The following is a 17,803-nucleotide window of genomic DNA, read 5'->3' as shown; positions in this document are numbered from 1 at the left end:
AACACAAGAAATATTACCTTTCTTTGTGCTATTCTCAGATAAATGGTCTGATTCTGGTAAGGGACTTTTCATCCGTATTTCATCTGCAGGTGGGGGTAGGACAGGACCAGAATCAGGGCTATTAATCACCGTGCCATCAGCAAACAGAATCTACAGAAATCAAGGACATACTTGAGGTTAAAATAAATTCAAACACCACAAGCAAGTCTTAAAGAATGTGTCACAAACATGATAGTCACTAGAATACCGTAGGTGATGAAGAAGAAGAAAGTGAAACCACTCAGAATGAATACAAGAAATAAAGAAGCTATCTTGAAGAGAATTAATAGAACAGACTATTTCAGTTGGAAGGGACCTACAATGATCACCTCGTCCAACTACCTGACCACTTCAGGGCTGACCAAGTTAAAGCATCTTGTCAATGGCATTGATCAAATGTCTCTTAAACACTGACAACCCTGGGGCATCAACCACCTTTCCAGCAAGCCTGTTCCAGTGTCTGACTATTCTTGTAAAGAAATGCTTCCTAATGTCCAGCCTGAACCTCCCACAGTGCTCCTTTGAGCCATTTCCATGTATCGTGTCAGTGGATTCCAGCGAGAAGGGATCAGCACCTCCCTCTGCACTTCCCCTGTCAGGGAGCCGCAGAGAGCAGGAGGTTGACACTCAGCACCTGGCTCTCCAAAGCAGACAAGCCCAGACCCCTCAGCCACTCCTCTCAGGACACACCTTCCAGCCCTTTCAGCAGCTTTGCTGTACTCTGGACTCACTGCAGGACCTTCCCATCCCTCTGGAATGGCAGTGCCCAGAGCTGCCCCCAGCACTGCGGTGAGGCCGCAGCAGCGCTGAGCACAGGGGGTGATGGATGATCCCCCTCTGCCCGGCTGTGCTCTGTGTTTGATGCCCCCAGGACACGGTTCCTGCCCTCTGGGCTGTGCCCTGCTGACTCTCACTGAGCTGCTGCTGCCCCCAGCACCCCCAGGGCCCTCCCTGCAGGGCGCTCTGCAGATTCCTCTCCCAGTTTGTACACGTGCCTGGCATTACTTTGTCCCACTCTGTAGAATCCAGGAGTTGGTTTTGTTAAATTTAATCCCATTTGTCACTGCCAGAAGGAGTGCTATTTGCTGCAGTCTGTGGATCTAATTAATGGGGACTCTTCTAATAACAAAAAGGCATTATAAAAATAAACAGTAAAGATTATTCTTCGACTAAATGGTCATAGGTTAATCACTTTTTTTTGGTAGCAGTGATAATGCATAATATGTATTGACATATTGACCTGTACTGAAATATTACACATGTCTAGGAGTGCTGTGAACTTTTTTGGCCATTATGATAGTCAACAAAAAGAAGTTTTGGTTACTCATCAAATTATGTCTGGTTTCTGAGATCCATTACGCTCATCTCTTGATATGCATGTTCTCTGCGTGTCTAGATAAACTCTAGAATTACTCCAACCATCCCTAAATTAATTTATAAATACAGTAAAATGTAGAAAAAAATGGACAACATATAGAAACAATTCTAGAAATTGTTACTATAAGGAATAATTTATTTTTTCTTTTTTGAATGCTTATCATATGCAATAAATTTCTGATGACTCATAGACATTAAGTTAATACAATGAAGGACGCACTCATAATCTGTTTAAGCAAAGACTACTGCAAAATCATTTTAGGCACATAAGATCTACATTTTTTCTCTCAGGAAATAGTATGTTGTGAATATATAGACATACAGCAGCTATTTCTGAAATGGATATATTTCTCAGGAATCCTGGCAAAATGCTTTAACATCTAGTGTGATGAATAAATGTAAAGAACTTACACTAGGCATTGTGGTCTCCTTAGACAGGAAAAAGAAATTCAGGAAATAAGGAATTATTTTGACAGATTCTGAGTCAAATTAGATGATACCTCTTTCATCTGTTTGCTAACTACATGTAGAGTCTTAGAGTTAAAAAAAAAAAGTTGCTTGTGGATTGATTATAAAATTTGCAAAGATAGCTTATAGCACCTAAACTAACAAAATTCTACACAACAAAAATATGTGTAAACAAAACAGATACTTAGGAATATACAGACTTTTCCCCTGAAAATTTAGGGTATTTAAATGTGTCTACAGGAGCTCATGTCTTTTCTGGATCCCATATGAGTGTTTAAACTGAAAAAAATATATGAATGCTTTCATATTGCCAAAAATACTCAAAGCTGAACTAATCCACACTTCAGAAGTTTAAGTTTAGGAATGCACTTCTCTGAACCATATTCAGCTATTTCCTAATAACGTTGCCTAAAACCTCTTAGTGCCTGAAATTTTCATACTTAAATTTTGCTAAGTTCTGACTCTGAACAAAGCCAAGAGTACTTTAGTCTTAACATGGCTGCATAATTCAGTATTACTTAACTTCATCATCTACAAACTGGACACTTCTCAATCTCAGCAGACAAAAACAAGTTTAAGGGTAATTACCTTCCATTACAATGAACTGTACTAAATTGTACTGCCTGCAATGAATTCTACCAAACATACCTGGGTAGATCCATCCATCAGGTGCTTTATGACAGTTCCTCGACTAGTGATGACTCTTGACACCTCTTGTTCTTTTTGCCTCGCTGGAGGTGAATAAAGATGAGAGTCCTTTACCTTTTGGGGATAACTCTGTCTAACCATAATTTCCAGAGGAGGCTGCTTAGCCTGTTCACTTTGGGTGTCTTCCTGCTTGATTTCACCTTCTGTAACCTGATGTTCCTCCTCTCCACTTGGCATAACCTCTTTCTTCTCTTCCTCATCTGCTTTGCCTTTACTTTCCTCTACTGTCTCTTTCTTTGCTTCAGTGGCAGTGGATTCACCTTTCAAATCTGAAAGCAAACTTTGAATTACTTAGTACTGCATAGCACACATTCAAACAGTGCTACACACCCAGTACCACGATGTCGACAGATGTGCAACTCTAGGTGAGACTAACCCTCCTTGGCTGAATTTGTAATCCACAGAGTAAAAGACAGACCCTGATTTCAGAGCAAAGTTCAAAACAGTCACCTACTCAGAAACTCTGCATCCTCTTGTGAAGGTGGCTGTCTTTCCAAATGAAAACAAGGGGAATGTGAAGATGGATTTCTTATGGATGCTAAACTTTTGGAAGACTAACATCATGTGAGAGGAATTCCCTAACTGCCCATAAAGGTGAAAACAAAACCCCAACTGAGTTTCACCAAGTTTGAATTTGTAGAGAAACCAAGTAATATATTCTGTCTGCTTGAGCAAGTACATTTCTTAGATTAAATGATGGCAATGTTTTGAGTATGCTAAGGGGTATAATTATGGTAATTTTATTGAGAGACTCCATGTAAGTGTCTGTAATTGCTCTGTTCACCTCAACTACTCAGCATTTCAACTTATGCTTCCTGCCAAACTATGTATGTTTGAGAACACTCTCCATACCAGATTAATCAGAGCACATTTACTGAGCTGTACAGATTTGTTGTACATAGGTATTAAATGACATCTGTACATGGCTGTTTTTAGAATGAACTAGATGACAACAAAATTCACATTTCTCTGATTCAAAATCTAACAGTGTGACTAAAAAACCCCAAGATTTACTACAGTTTAGAACATGCAAAGATGAATCTAACAGTAATTTTCAAAAACACTGCAGAAAATAATTATTGCAGAATATTTGTCAGGCACAGAAGCTTTAAAGCATCCAAATATCCTATCAGTCTTCTAAAGGAAATCCAATGATAAGGGCAGAAAGGCTTATTCTGGGTGTTTTCTCTCTATGTACTTGATGGCATATACCAATGGACTTCTGTGAAATAATTCCTGTTTGAAACTGATTGCATCTTTTAGAAAAGCAACAAAAAAACCCCAATTGTAAAACCAGCAGCAGAGACTCCATCAAGCCTTGGTTAGTTTTGTTAATCATCCTTACCATTTATGAGTGTAACATTTTTACCAAATAAGTACAACTTAAACCTAGTACAAAGTCCTAGTTTTCAGTTTCAAGCCCCTGAAAATTGTAATAATTTTGTATACCTGTGTTTACCAGCTATCACCAAAATTCTGTTTTCTTGTACTTCCAGGCTGGCACTAGTCACTCCTTTGACCTTTTCTTTGGTACTTAAATGGAAGTCTCTGGTGAAATGAGCTCTTTGTAAGATACATCTTCTGATGCTTTAATCATTCTAGCGATTCTTCCCTGAATCTTTCAAATTATTAACATTTTGTCTTGGGGGTTTAAGTACATATGCTTTCAAAGGAAGTGCAGACATGGGTAATGTAACCATCTTCCTGCTATCCCTCAAGATTCCTCTATATATATGTATTTATTTATTGAATTTGCTTGTTTTTCTTTAGTATTCCAATCTATGTGCATATTCAAATGATTATCCAACATGACTCTCAAGGGCTTTTTAGGGTTGCTACTTCCTTTCCCTCAATCTTTTATGTTCAACAACTTGTGATTCTAGATTTCATATTTGTTTGAATAAAATCATATTATTCATGTTGCAAATACTATGAAATAGACATTATGACAGACTTAGCATTCTGACATGTTGAAAACATTAGAGTTACATCTAAACCCATCAATGAAGAAATAATTTTCTTCTGTAGTCTTAGCTTCTCTGAAATTCCTTACTTTGCAGTGTCTCAGAAAACTAACCTTGAAACCTTTCACTGAGGAACGTTAGTACAAGTCCGTTGGGATAGGAGACATTCAAACTCGGAAAAGCAGGAGCATCTGACACCTCTTGTGCTTGGGGAACTTCTTGCATTTCTACCTACAGAATGAAAAATTAATTGGGTTCTAGTCCACATTTTAAAATAATAAAGAAAAAATGAAAGTACAGTTTTAGTGTGTATAGATTCCATTTTAACAGTTTTTTTTTTTTTTTAGCGCTGTCTACCACTCATATTTAATATTTTCAGAGTTTATGGATTCAGAAGTGGAAATATTAGTTATTTTCTTTGATTATGTTATCTTTCATTCACCTTGAAGAATCATCCCCTCAAAAACCTATGTAACAATGGACTACACTACGCCAGTAGTCATAGGATGAAAAAAGTTTTGGGTTGTAGACATAGGCAACAGAGAGAACTTGTCCTGTTATTATTCCATATTCTTGCTTTTTAGGAGGAGAAATACAGGGGGTTAATGGCAGATGTTTTGCCATCTGTTTTTCAACATAAAAGATGCTGTATATTTTACAGTTAATTTACATAGTATTACTGGCAATTAAGGCTACTCTGAATACTCTAAGATTGTAGTAACAGCATCATGAGGTAGAAGTCACAGAATAGGGCAGAAGTAACCCTCAGTTGTCATCTACTGCTCCCTGTCTAATGGTAAAAACAATAATCAAGTATAACTGCACCATTAGCGAAAAACTCTAATGTAAGGTATTCCAAAAATTTCCAGGGCTGGAGGTTTCCTGGTAAACTGTTCCAGGGCTTTACCTTGCTTAGCCTTACTGACATTTTCCCAGAGACTCACCTGAATCACTACTGCAGAAAATCAGTTTACTTCTAAATATCTCTGATGATACAAGCTCACATAATAGATGATGGTTATTTTTAGGTCTTTACAGAAGGCTATTCTGTCTCTCAACTCAAGATCAAAGAAACCCAAACTAATTATTTTAAATCTTTCCCACTGGTTAAGTTTTCAAGACCTGTAATCTTTCTTCATGCTTTCCTTAAAATTTTCAGATTGGCTCATGTTTTTCTCGCAGTGCAGTATCCACAACTGGACACAATACTACAACTGAGACTCTACCTGCCCTAAAAGAAAAATTACTTCACATATTTAGCAGGCTATACTCCTCTGCATTTACATCTCAGTGGTCTTTGCCCTTCTCACAGGAAGATGGCATTGTTGACTTACGGATAGCTTCTGATTCATGACAACTCTCAGACCTTTCTCTATAGAACTGTTACTGACACAATTGTTATCCATTCTCTAGATATATACAGATTATTTATATGTAATTGTAGAACCTACCTCTTATTCCTACTGAATTCCATCCTACTTTACAGACCATATCCACGTGAATTTGTCAAGTCCGATTTGGATTCTAATCCTGTTCTCCGAAATACTTGCAGACTCAAACAGACAGGTGCTGTATGCACTAATAGGGATGCTCTCTATGCAAAGTAATTCCAAACCAAGTAGCTAAAAACCTTTTGGTTTAGAAGTCATCCTGACAGATTTTTAATTATAGGGCTATTTTTCTATAGGGTTCATTTGTGCCCTACAATTGCTGTATGTTATGCTGAGTGCTGTTTGGCAACTCCCTACACCACTTTCCATGATGAAATTAGGTAAAGAGCCCTTTTTGTGGATATACACAGAACAGCCACAGTGTTACCTCAACCACAAGGTACTAAATACTACTTCAGAAGAGAAATTCAGAATTCAAAAGATTTCCAAAAGATTTCCAAAGATTGATTCATACTTTCCAAAGACCTGTACTATGATAGAAGTGCTTCAGTTAAAAGCTAAAGTAACTTCCTCAAATTGCTAGTTCCTGGCTTGTTATGAGCTTAAAAGACCAAATTACAGAGCAAGGTACTGCAAAACTGTCTTCACTAAATTGCTGGTTGGTTAGACTTTTGAATATGGGTTTTGGAAAGCCCAAAGAAATTCTACTTGGTTAAACTAAAAATTTAGCAGTTCTTTTAACTGAGATATTAATAATCATGGAATGGTTCAGGTTGGAAGGGACCTTAAAGATTGTTGAGATCCAACCCCTTCCATGGACAGGGACAGTATCCACTAGACCAGGGTGCTCAAAGCCCCATCCAACCTGGCCTTCAACACTTCCAAGGATGGGACATCCACAGCTTCTCGGGGCATCTGTTCCAGTGCCTCAATCACTTTCACGGTAAAGAATTTCTCCCTAATATTTAATCTTAATCTTTCAGTTTAAAACCATTTCCCCTTGTCCTGTCACCACAAGCTCTGGTAAAAAGTCCCCCTCCAGCTCTCTTGTAGCCTCACTTAGGTACTGGAAGGCATGCTCTAAGGTCTTCCTGCAGCATTTTCTTCTCCAGGCTGAACAACCCCAATGGTTTCAGTTTGTCTTTGCAGGGAAGGTGCTCCAGCCCCCTGACCACCTGCAGTGTAACAGCTGTAACTGTAAAGCCAAAATTGAATGTGGGTCATGGCAGACTCACTGCTTTACATCACGGAGCCATAAAGACTAAGTTCATTAACAGCTGCCACTATGTACATATGAGAACAACTGAAAGAATAAAACATATCCTTAAGAGCACCACAAATTGTTAGGAATTTGTAAAGGCACAGCTTAAAGCCCTCTGAGAAGAATACATGTTCCTTTTACAGAAGTTCATGCTTTTGAATTTTTGTTTTGTTTCTTTGGTTTGGATATTGTCTCTGCTCTCACCTTTTGTTCTTCTTTCTGTGCCACATTATCAGGTGGTGAAGGGGCTAATTTGCGACGGCTTCCTTTGGTAGAAGCTTTTCCTGATTTTCCTCTGTCAAGCTTATCTTTTTTTCCCTGAGATGGTGTAATAACAGAAACTGCTGGAACTACCGTCGGAAGATGAACAGAAGGGATGTTCAGAATTCTTTCTAAGACAAGAGCTGTTTCATCATCTAAGGAAGGAAAAGCAAGATTTTCAATGTAATTAAGCTTCATAAATGTAGATGGCCATGTTTTCTTTAAAAAGATTTTGTTCACTGAATTCTACCTTAAAAATAATAACATCACTGGGGAAGTTTGTTATTTCAGATAGAGGGACTGTATATATAAGAGTACTTAGAAAATCTTTTCACAGACTGACAACTTATTAGCCCAAAAGACATCTTGAAACTATTGCTTCCCACAAGTTGTCACTTAGTTGTCACCTCAAAAATAAAAAAAATATAATTTAAAAAATATTTTTTACTTCCAGAATACTTAGAAGTGGAGACATTCAGAATCTAGTATCTGGTAAATGATCACTGTGTTCTGCTTTATCATGGACTGATCCAGCATAGGCAGACTTGACAAATTTTGTACCACATATGTCTATTTTGCTATAATTCCTCAGAAAGATTCTAACGATCTAGACTTGATAAGACTCTTGCAATTCTTCAAGCCAAGCATTAGGACAGCCTTCTAGGCAGGTCAACAGGAAGGAGTCATGTTGCCTTTCAAAACAATTTCTTTAAAATAAAAGAAATAAAAATTTACATTTTCTGTAATTATTTCAACAAACTGACACTTCATTTTCATAGAAATTTCACCCATGCCTTTATTTTGTTTGCCCCCCAAAATAAGAATATGGTGTTTGAGGGTAACAATGGAAAAGAGTGGATTGTCAAGACTGAGATAAAGTGACTTTAGAAATCTTGAGAGAGATGTAAAATTCCAGATACATACATTCCCATGTCTAGGACTTGAAATTGTACTCTAATGATTTTGTCAAAATATAAAGAGCAAGTGCAGATGTTCTATAGTATCCAGAATCAAAAGCCCTGCAGGTGCTTAAGCAGTCCCAGTTTCATAAAGAGACAAGGAGATTATTTCTAACAAAAATGTAAGGTGATTGGAAATTAACCTTTGATAATGCTGGAGAAAACAAAGAATAATTCAAAACTTGAAGAAATATTAACATCTGCCCCACAAAAGGAAAAAAAAGTTGCATAAAGCTGAAAAACATCTTGAGGCCTTTTGTCACCTTAGCTTGCCTAAAAGAAAGATGAAATAGATAAAGTATGAAAAACAGTAAGAAAAATGAGAATTAGAGAGCTTCCAGAAAACTATTTCATTACTGCTTGAAAAAAGGGTAATTTGCACACAATTTAACTGATCAGTGGAGAGAAACTGCAGATTTCATGTTATACCATTCTGCATTAGGGGTGGATGGCATATGAGAATCATCTAAGGGATTATTTCTGGTCAGAATTATTCTGAGCACTTGGAATACAAAGACCCATGGGGGTTTGGCAATGATCATAGAAAAACTGCAAGCAATGAAAGAATGCCAGTTAGCAGGGCTCTAAAGCTCAATGTGGCAAGGATTATTCTAATGCAGAATAGGATGATTATGGTGGATGTGAAAAAACATAAACATCAGAGCTGACATGTAGGTGTTTAATCAGACATCTCTCTCTTTTATGCCAAAATCCAAGTTTTTGCAGGCCACTATTGTGAATGCTCTTTTAACCAAAGTCTAAGCAGTCTATTTTTTTAGTAATTAATTTGTCAAATATATTTGAACAATTAAAACTGAGTGTAGAGTTGAATGGTTTACCACAGTCCACACAAAGATGCATTCAATTAAATGTTTTCATATTTTAAGAGCTGGAAAATGCTGGAATTATTTTCTGATCAGAGAAGAGTTTCACTTTTATCCATAAGATGGTTTCAGTGGCCTTCAAATGTAATGGAAAAAAAAGCTCTTGGTAAAAGCAGACGCTGTTTTCACTGTGGTTTTCTGAAGCAATTGCTTCCAGTTGGTGAATGTGTTTATTGAAAGGCTGAGAGAAATCCCTCATTATGTCTGCACAACTGTAACCTAAAGTCCAACTCCTAAAGTAAAATGAAAACTCCAGAATCGCCTATATAAGTTTACAAAAATATTATTTCTTGGAAAACCAAGAAGACTCCTCAGCAAATCACATTTTCTTTGGCTCAAATTAATTGGCTGATTTTGCTGGGCTACTTAATAACAATACTTGCACTGCTCTGTTTTCACAGTGAGCAGAAAAACTTGGAGACCTCCCTCCATTTTGAAAATTGAATCAGAATATTCTTGACAATGTAATCTCATTTTGAGCCTTGCTGAAAATTCTCTACCATGTAGTAACAGCTGCTGAGAAAGGAAGAATTGCATGCAACAAATTATTGGGTTAAGGAGTGTATGAAGGGAAAAAAAAAGGAAAAAAATTCCCCCCATGGTTCTCAAATATCCTCTTCTATTTGCTTACTTTACCTGCCTCCCCTGTAGGTCCATAATAGCTCAGAGACAGCTGGATTCCATTTTCCAAGGTGGCTGAAAAAGATCCAAACTTGCTCACAGCTTTCTTTTTATTTTTCAATTCTTCTAAAAAAAAAGAAAGGAATTAATTTTAAGGACAGCAACACATATCAGAACCACCTGACCTGTAAACCAATGGCTGGTGTGAGAAGTGGGGCTGGTGTGAGAACCTTAGTGAGGATGACTAACCTAAATAGACTAAATGGAGCAGGGAAAACCAACATTCCATTCTTAGGGTACAATATAATAGTCAGTTTTGTGCAATACACCTGTGGTTTTTAGCCAGAAATAGCATTCTAATTAGTTAGGTGTGTAAAAACAGGTTTAACAGCAACAACTAATGTAAAGTCTTATGGAATTTAAGCAGTTCTGGAGTTATGGATCCTTGTTTCTTGGCTGATAAGAATGTTAAACTGCCCATTTATATTGCATGTGGCCTATGCACTAATAAAAATCACTGTCCCTCGCATGCTGTCACAAGGACAGGAGCTGAACTTCAATTATCCCTGAGGTTCCCTTCCCTCCCCTCAGGATATTCTATGATTCTATGTATGTACTTTGAGGAGAAAGTAATGAATATGTCATGGTGAAAACCACATGAACTAGGCAAGATACACCTCCCAGACACTGGATCCTACCTTGCCTGTACTTCAGCTGCTGCTGCCTTAAAGAAATGTTCTATTGGTAAGAGAAAAACTTGGGATTTCCCATATGGGCAACATATGGGAAATATGATATAAGGGCGAGGAGTAGCAGAGAAGACTACAAAAGCAGGTTAAGGCAGGCCAAGCTATCTCCGAAACTCATCAACATGGGACACATCCTGAGACCTTGCCTGTTCCTATTTCTTGTCTGTGATTGCAATGCTTATTGCTGAACACCACCTGTAGGAAGATGCTTTGGAATTTTGACTGCGTTACACATTTACCATTGTACCATCCAGCCACTGTCAAGTATCAGAGTGGATTGATTCTTGTCTTCCCTACTGCCTTTCTATAAAGTGCTCCTGTTTACATGGGAGAAAGGCCTTGCACTTGTGTCCAGTGAATACAACTTGTCTCAGACACTCACACTCTGGCAGACCCTACAATGATACAGGTCAACTGTCAGAAGTGCAGACAAAAAAAAAATGGTCCGTAGAAGGGATGCAAATTTTGTATTAAGACAACCTACAATTACATTGCTGGAGAGCAAAGGAGAGAAGCAAGAGCAGGATGCTTTCTTACACTTGTGAGAAACAACTGCTCACTTTGAAATTTTTAAAAGGTTTAATAGACCTTAACAAAAATACAACAAAAGGACTACATAAGGAAAAATTTGCAGTGCGGGAAACTGTCCCTCATGCATACCATATGGCTGGTTCATCTTCAAGATGGATGCTCAGTCTTTTATACCCCTGGGGGTTGCATCAGCCAACCCTGGCCCCTCCCAAAGTCTCAGTCAGCTCTTCTTTGCCATTTATCAGTGGAGACTGCTTTCCTGTGACTTGATTGGAGGTCAGGTGTTGCCATGCTGCACCCCCTAAGCAACCCCCTGACATTTTTCATTCCTAGCTGCCCCAGGTAAGGGGCACCTGTGCACGCCTTCTTTTTACCTGTCCTAGACAACTCCAGTTGTCTGATGGTCACATTACAGGGGAAAAAGGGAACTGTGGGGAGAACAGAGGGCATCTAAACCACAATAACATAACTATACACCACTAAAGCTTTTCTTAATATTTACACAATAGTAATCCCTTAATTGCAAGAGCCAATCATCTCATTATCCATTTATAATACACTGATGAAGAAGAAAAGAGCTAAAATGTATGTTATCCTTTTCCAATACTCTTCAGTTTGGTGACAGGAATTCCATAATGTTTTTGGCAAACATATACACAAATTATTACAAACTGTCTTGCTTCTTGGAAACACACTTGCCTGGGTTCAGAAAGGATTTGGATTCAATGCTTTCTGAGTATGAACAATATATCAGCCAACAGCAGAAGTTGCTGGATTGCAGAAAGATCTGTTTTCAAAGCAAAGGTCTTGAGGTAATAATGCTATGGCCATCTGACCCACAAAAGGAGGTTCACATCAAAAGGGGAAATCTTCCCTTTCATTGTGACTTTAGTCACAAAGTCACAATGGTTTTAAGATCCAAATGCGTCCTCCACTAAAGAAGAAAACTATTTTCTTAAGGAATGGTGATTTCCTTGATTTAGAAGAGAGACTGATTTGCACATGTTGACCTTCACTGTGCTTGTACATCTTGCTAAGACCTCTTTATGCAGTGCTTAAGTCAGTCAACTGGATTTTTACTTTATTTTATGGAACACTGACTTTTCTTACTCTCTGCCAATGGTAACAATATATTTTCTGTTAGTTGGTAAGTTTTGCATCCAATTATTAAATACATCAAACTATTAATTCTTTATATCAGTGACATCAATCCACTGACCTGATGTAATTTGCTGTTCTTCATTAATTTCTTGCTCTTCAGCTTCTTTGAAGTTTTCCTTGGGGTCTGTGACATGAACGAAGAAATTGTGCTTGTCTTTCATTACTTTCACCTTTATCAAAGTTTCTGTAAAGCAATGGAATACTATTATTGCTTCCATCAGGCTTCAGAACTTACTTGCACCCAAATAAATGGTGCACCTGCTACTTTGAGTAAAGCACTCAAAAAAAGAAAATTGCTCATAACTGGACTGAACCATGTAGTAGAAAACCAAGGTGACAAAATTAAGGCTATCTGAGTTTAGACAAAATATATTATAAACTTTCTGATAATAAATCTGAGAGTCTGCAGAAGACTCTGTGGCTTAGATATATTGCATTTGACTGGAAAAATAATTTGAACATCCTGGAAATATGATGCATCAGTTGCCATTGAAAAAATAAATATGAACTGATTTTTCTGCATTTCTAGTTTTCTGGTACTTCATTTATCTATCAACTGTTAACACATTACAGGTAACTGTAAAGATTAATGATGATAGAGCCTAATATGGAATTTCTTTAATTGAATTTTTACTGCTGAGACATCAAAAACCATTTCTGGATTAAGAAATTATTCCATTAGTTAGCACTGAGTCAAAGCAAAACATAAAGAAAATAAGAATCACTTTTTACAAACTCTATCTTCTCTACTTGAATCTGTCCTCCATCGGATGGGAAAAGATACCGATTGGTTCCTGATACTTGAATGATATCCTCCCCTGTATTGTAGCCATGAAACTGGAAAAAACAAGTTTTAATTTATCTGTAAATGAGAAAGGCAGTACACATGAAAGAGGTAAAAAAAGGAGAGACCATCAGGATCACACTGTACTGCTCAATATCTTTTGCTTAGCTATTGAACCAATATAAAAAAAACCTTGAGCAAATATCTAGCATGCTATAGTCATATCTAAATAATTTCCCCATTACTAACTGAGGTAACTTGTTACATGTGAAAACCATCATGGAAACTGAAGAGTAGCAAGGAGACCGGTGAGTTAACATACAGTGTGAGAGAAAGAGAAGTTCTGATCGAGTACAATGCCATGGGATCACATAAAGGTCAGGTAAAGATTCAGCTTTCTGCCCTCTAGGTTTTGGAATTCAGATACTGTAAATCTAATTAGATTGCTATGCCTTCCACAGTGCTACAAGATGGAAAAAATTACGTGACCATATTCAAATAAGTTCAGACTGAAATGCCATCTATTTCTGAGTTTAAAGTTTGTACTTAAGCAAATTTAGATTGAATTACATTGATGTGTGCAAGTTTTGGATGCATGATAGACTCTACAAATATAAGGTGGTGCAAACTGCTGAAAAACTGAACAAAACTAGTGAAGAGCTCCCTCTGTTAATGCAACAGGCAGAAAAAGGAGAGCTGCTGTGTCCATTGAACTGTCTAAACATGAGTTCCTGGGATTGCTAGGGACATGAAATACAATTACAGTTTGGATTTCATGTGCCTTAATCTCCAAGAGTGAGCTGAGATCCACATTTCCTGTTGCACATATGCCAATGGAGTTACTTTATGAAATATGGGAAAACTATGTATTTTAGATTAGGGCACTTCAAGAACATGAATTTTGAAAGAGGATATGTAAGAAATGGTGATTTCCAGTGTAGGCAGTCAAAATTTCAACTAGGTATAGTAGTTCCTTACTATGGAAGATGGGACAATTTCATATGTTCCCCTTTCCTATCCTCTCCCAGAAAAATCTCACATGATCAACTTTTGTTTGCGTTCATGTCATATTACACATAAAAACAATTAAATAATCCAGTGTGAAGATAATCTTGAACATCAAGAACTGCTTTTTAAAACTTTTAGAAAAGGATCTGCTGCTAAACAACAGAGGTAAGAAGACCCAGTTAGGCTTAATTTGCCCTGAACTCAAATTTCACAATAGATAATAGCTCTGCTGTAATCTTGAATCTGTATATAGTTAACACTTTTCTAATGTGGTATAATAATACAACTCCTTGCCTTATAAACTTTCTCAGAACATGTTTCTGGAATGCTATGATCCTCCTCAAGTTCAGCGGCTTTTGCTGACTCATTTTGATACTTGTCTTCCAAAGGTCTTCTGTTTGATCCTTTATTTCCTTTTTTATTTCCTTCTTTACTTCCTCTTAAATCCTGGCTTTTCCTTTTACTTTGCAATTTTTCTTCATTTTCTTGTTCTTCTTCCTTTTCTTTTTCTTCTTCCTCTCGTAATCGGTCCTGTTCAATCTTCCAAGCCTACATTCAACATTAGGAATTAAACAGACTGTGTTTATCTTTGTACTACAAGATATTTCATATGTGCATGCTGAAAGAAGTAGAAGCAAACAAAACCAAAGGAATCAAAGTTCTAAGCCAAAACACATTTCCAAACATGTCAAAAGTCTCACAATATCACACACTAAATTTTGGATAAAATTAGTGATTTACTCAATCTACAACAGCAGCCACTGTTGACCACAGGAAATGAACCAGGTGATTATTCATATCTTACACGATCAGTCACAGGAGAATGATTTTGTTGAACACTTTTCCACAATGTTTACCACCAAACCATAATGCATCATTGGTATTGGTTTATTCCCCAAATGCAACTGTGAGATAAAATGATTTTATTTTTTTTACATAAAGAGGAATGACTTGTCAATGCCAAAATTATCAGCTTACATTAGAAAGACATTTGAGATTTTTTGGAGTATTTAGGGTTTTGTAGCACTTTATAGTCTAAACATATTGAAGGAGAAGTGTTTCTGGGGAAGAAATGGCAAGCATGGAGAGTTACAAGTCAGGCATTAGCCTCGATTGAGCTGTGACAGTTAACCTCATTTCCTCTCTATATTCCATATCAGCACTTGAATTGCACAGCATTATACACTGTGAGGAAGATGAGACATAATATGTCTGTGAGGAGTCAAAAAAAGGAAAGAGAATACAATATCAATAAAACTAGATTTGTGCAGATTAATGGATAGTACCAATGCTATGACCAAAACAACTGTATGCTTAATCCCTGCCTCAGCCAGAAATTTATTGTGTAAAGCTGGACAAGTCAATTAATCTGCAGTGAATTTTCATAGATCCATCTATAAAATGGGATTCTCTGACCTAAGGGAACTCTGAGGTACAATATTGACATTCCCTAATTTCAAAGAGCTGTAGACAGTGAAAGTACAGTTGGGTATACAAGTATTTCCATGAATCTGGATCTTATCTTTTCATACCTTTAAAATCAGAAGACTTCAGTAACTAGTAGGATATTATTCACAACATTCACTTCCTAGTATTGCAATTATAAATTACTTTGGAATGCCTAGTCTAACTCCAAATAGTCTTCTCTTAAGAAAACAACATAACATGACTTATAATCATTAAGGAATAAATTAAAGAAAATAACATAAAATAAAAAGAGCAGAAAGACTAAGAGGATTCAGTCAAGCCCATGTACAGAACAAAGGCTCACCTTTCTAAGAAAGCAGTGCTATCTAGTCCATTTCAGAAACATAAATATTTTTGCCTCACCTTTAGAGAATCTTCTCTGATAATGGGACTTTCTTCTTTCTCAGATTGAGACTCTATTACATTCTCAGGTTCAGTCGTGCTGCCTTTTAAAAGTGAAAGGGAGAATAAGTGGGTTTTAAATACAGGAAAATAAAATAATTTTTAAAAATGGGGAAAAAATGTGCAAGAAAATAAGAACGTTTATTTTAAAATAGGAAAAGCATAATAATACAATAAAGCAAACCTTAAATATATTTAGAAATAAAATAGAAAGTCTGTTTAGTTTAGAAGAAACTTGAATCTCATAACTGGGGACCAAATACAGTAAATAATATATCAACAATTTGTGTAAAGACTGGCTCTCTGCTTCTTGCTATTGAAGACTTTGCTCTGGCAGCGTTTGTTTGTTTTTAAGTGAGCCAGAACAAGCTCAATACCAGACGTTACAACCTTTCAGGACAAAAAATCCCAAATAAATGCTATTTGAATATTCAAACCTTCACTAAAGAAACACTCACCATAACCTTCATTTACTATTACAGCTTTATAGCATCTATGACTTAAAGAAAAGAGTATCTTATCTAAGTGTATTTTATACTATGCTTGGATACCCCATATTTACCTTCTAGAAAAGGTAATTTAAACTCAATTAAATTAACACTATCAGAAACTTCTAGTTAAATTGCTTTACATGATAAAGTAGAAATTGCAGTGTCAGTGAAATTGAAAACACCCAAGAACACTGTTGCCCATCTGCGTGTTCCAGCTAGAGGTGATTATCTCCTTTCAGCAAGTACTCTATGAATCAAAACTGTCATGAAGCACCACATGGGCAAGATTCAGTCTAGCTCTTGCGACAGCTAGAGATGTACAAATTATGATTTAGTAGTCATAACTGTACTTTTAGTTTCCAAACTATAATCAGAGGTGTTAACTGAGTTGAGGAGTAATGTTTCTATTTTTGTAAATGCTAACTGCTAGTCCTGGGAGGCTTCAAAGTGCATTCTCAAGAAAGGTAAAAAAGCAAAGGTTAAGCATAAACAAATCACTGTTAATACCATTTAAATATACAAGTAGAAAATTTTGACAAAAGTTCTTCTTTGTCAATAGGGGTTTTCAGATTCTGCTGCCTGCTGAACAGTTATTGTATGAACTGCTTACAATTTTCACTACCCAAAATGTTGCTTGTAATTCGAGTTTGCTCTGCAGTCTTGTCAATTCAAGTTTCCAGTTTTAGCTTCTAGCCCACAGCTTCTGACTTACAGCTTTTATCCTGCCCTTTAAAAAAGGAATTTTCCTGAACCATGTTGCCAGCTTTAACTACTGCTCACCTCTTTATATGTTCAGTCATCTGAACAGATACAAATTTGTATGTAATTATTAATCTCATTAGATAAGCACAGCTATTGAAAATGTAAATTGATACTAAAGCTGTCAGTTTTCCAAACAAAGATGCAGAATATACAAATATATACATTTAATTCATTCCAAAACATATTTATGCCTATATTTATGCCTATGTCAAAACAGTGTCATTCTATGAAAAAACATATGCAATTCTGCTCTGAAAAAATCTGTGTCTCAGCACAGAGTGAAAAATTAATTTCCTAGAATACAATAAAAAAATACCCACTTTTGGCTTTCTAAGTAAAGCCAGTTTTTTTGACAGCACTGACAGACAGTCCTAGAGGGCCTTCTGCCATGGCTTTTTTCAATTTAAAAGACTCTATTTCCTTACCCATCTTCTCTTTTTGGTATTTAGCTTCTTCCTCTTTCACCCAGTCTTCAATTAAGTTGGCCACCAGCTCAAGATAGTTTCTGAAAAGCA

General features: G+C 36.7%; 1 protein-coding gene across 1 annotated transcript in view; it reads right to left on the bottom strand.

The window, feature by feature from the left end:
• The window catches only part of SPAG17 (sperm associated antigen 17), an 89,483-nt gene that overhangs the window by 23,100 nt on the left and 48,580 nt on the right, over positions 1–17,803 (bottom strand). Inside the window, exons 18-27 of the mRNA XM_058045819.1 lie at positions 17,714–17,793; positions 15,997–16,079; positions 14,461–14,715; positions 13,100–13,211; positions 12,433–12,558; positions 9,949–10,059; positions 7,413–7,624; positions 4,670–4,787; positions 2,533–2,861; positions 18–150 (exon numbers count right to left, since the gene is read on the bottom strand). Of these exons, the coding sequence (XP_057901802.1) occupies positions 18–150; positions 2,533–2,861; positions 4,670–4,787; positions 7,413–7,624; positions 9,949–10,059; positions 12,433–12,558; positions 13,100–13,211; positions 14,461–14,715; positions 15,997–16,079; positions 17,714–17,793 (1,559 nt within the window). The remainder of the gene's footprint in view (positions 1–17; positions 151–2,532; positions 2,862–4,669; positions 4,788–7,412; positions 7,625–9,948; positions 10,060–12,432; positions 12,559–13,099; positions 13,212–14,460; positions 14,716–15,996; positions 16,080–17,713; positions 17,794–17,803) is intronic.

This window comes from Melospiza georgiana, chromosome 2 (assembly GCF_028018845.1).
Source record: "Melospiza georgiana isolate bMelGeo1 chromosome 2, bMelGeo1.pri, whole genome shotgun sequence".
In the NCBI taxonomy this organism is placed as follows: Eukaryota; Metazoa; Chordata; class Aves; order Passeriformes; family Passerellidae; genus Melospiza; species Melospiza georgiana.
Note: the sequence above shows the minus strand (reverse complement) of the source record. Positions and strands in the feature narration are given on the sequence as shown.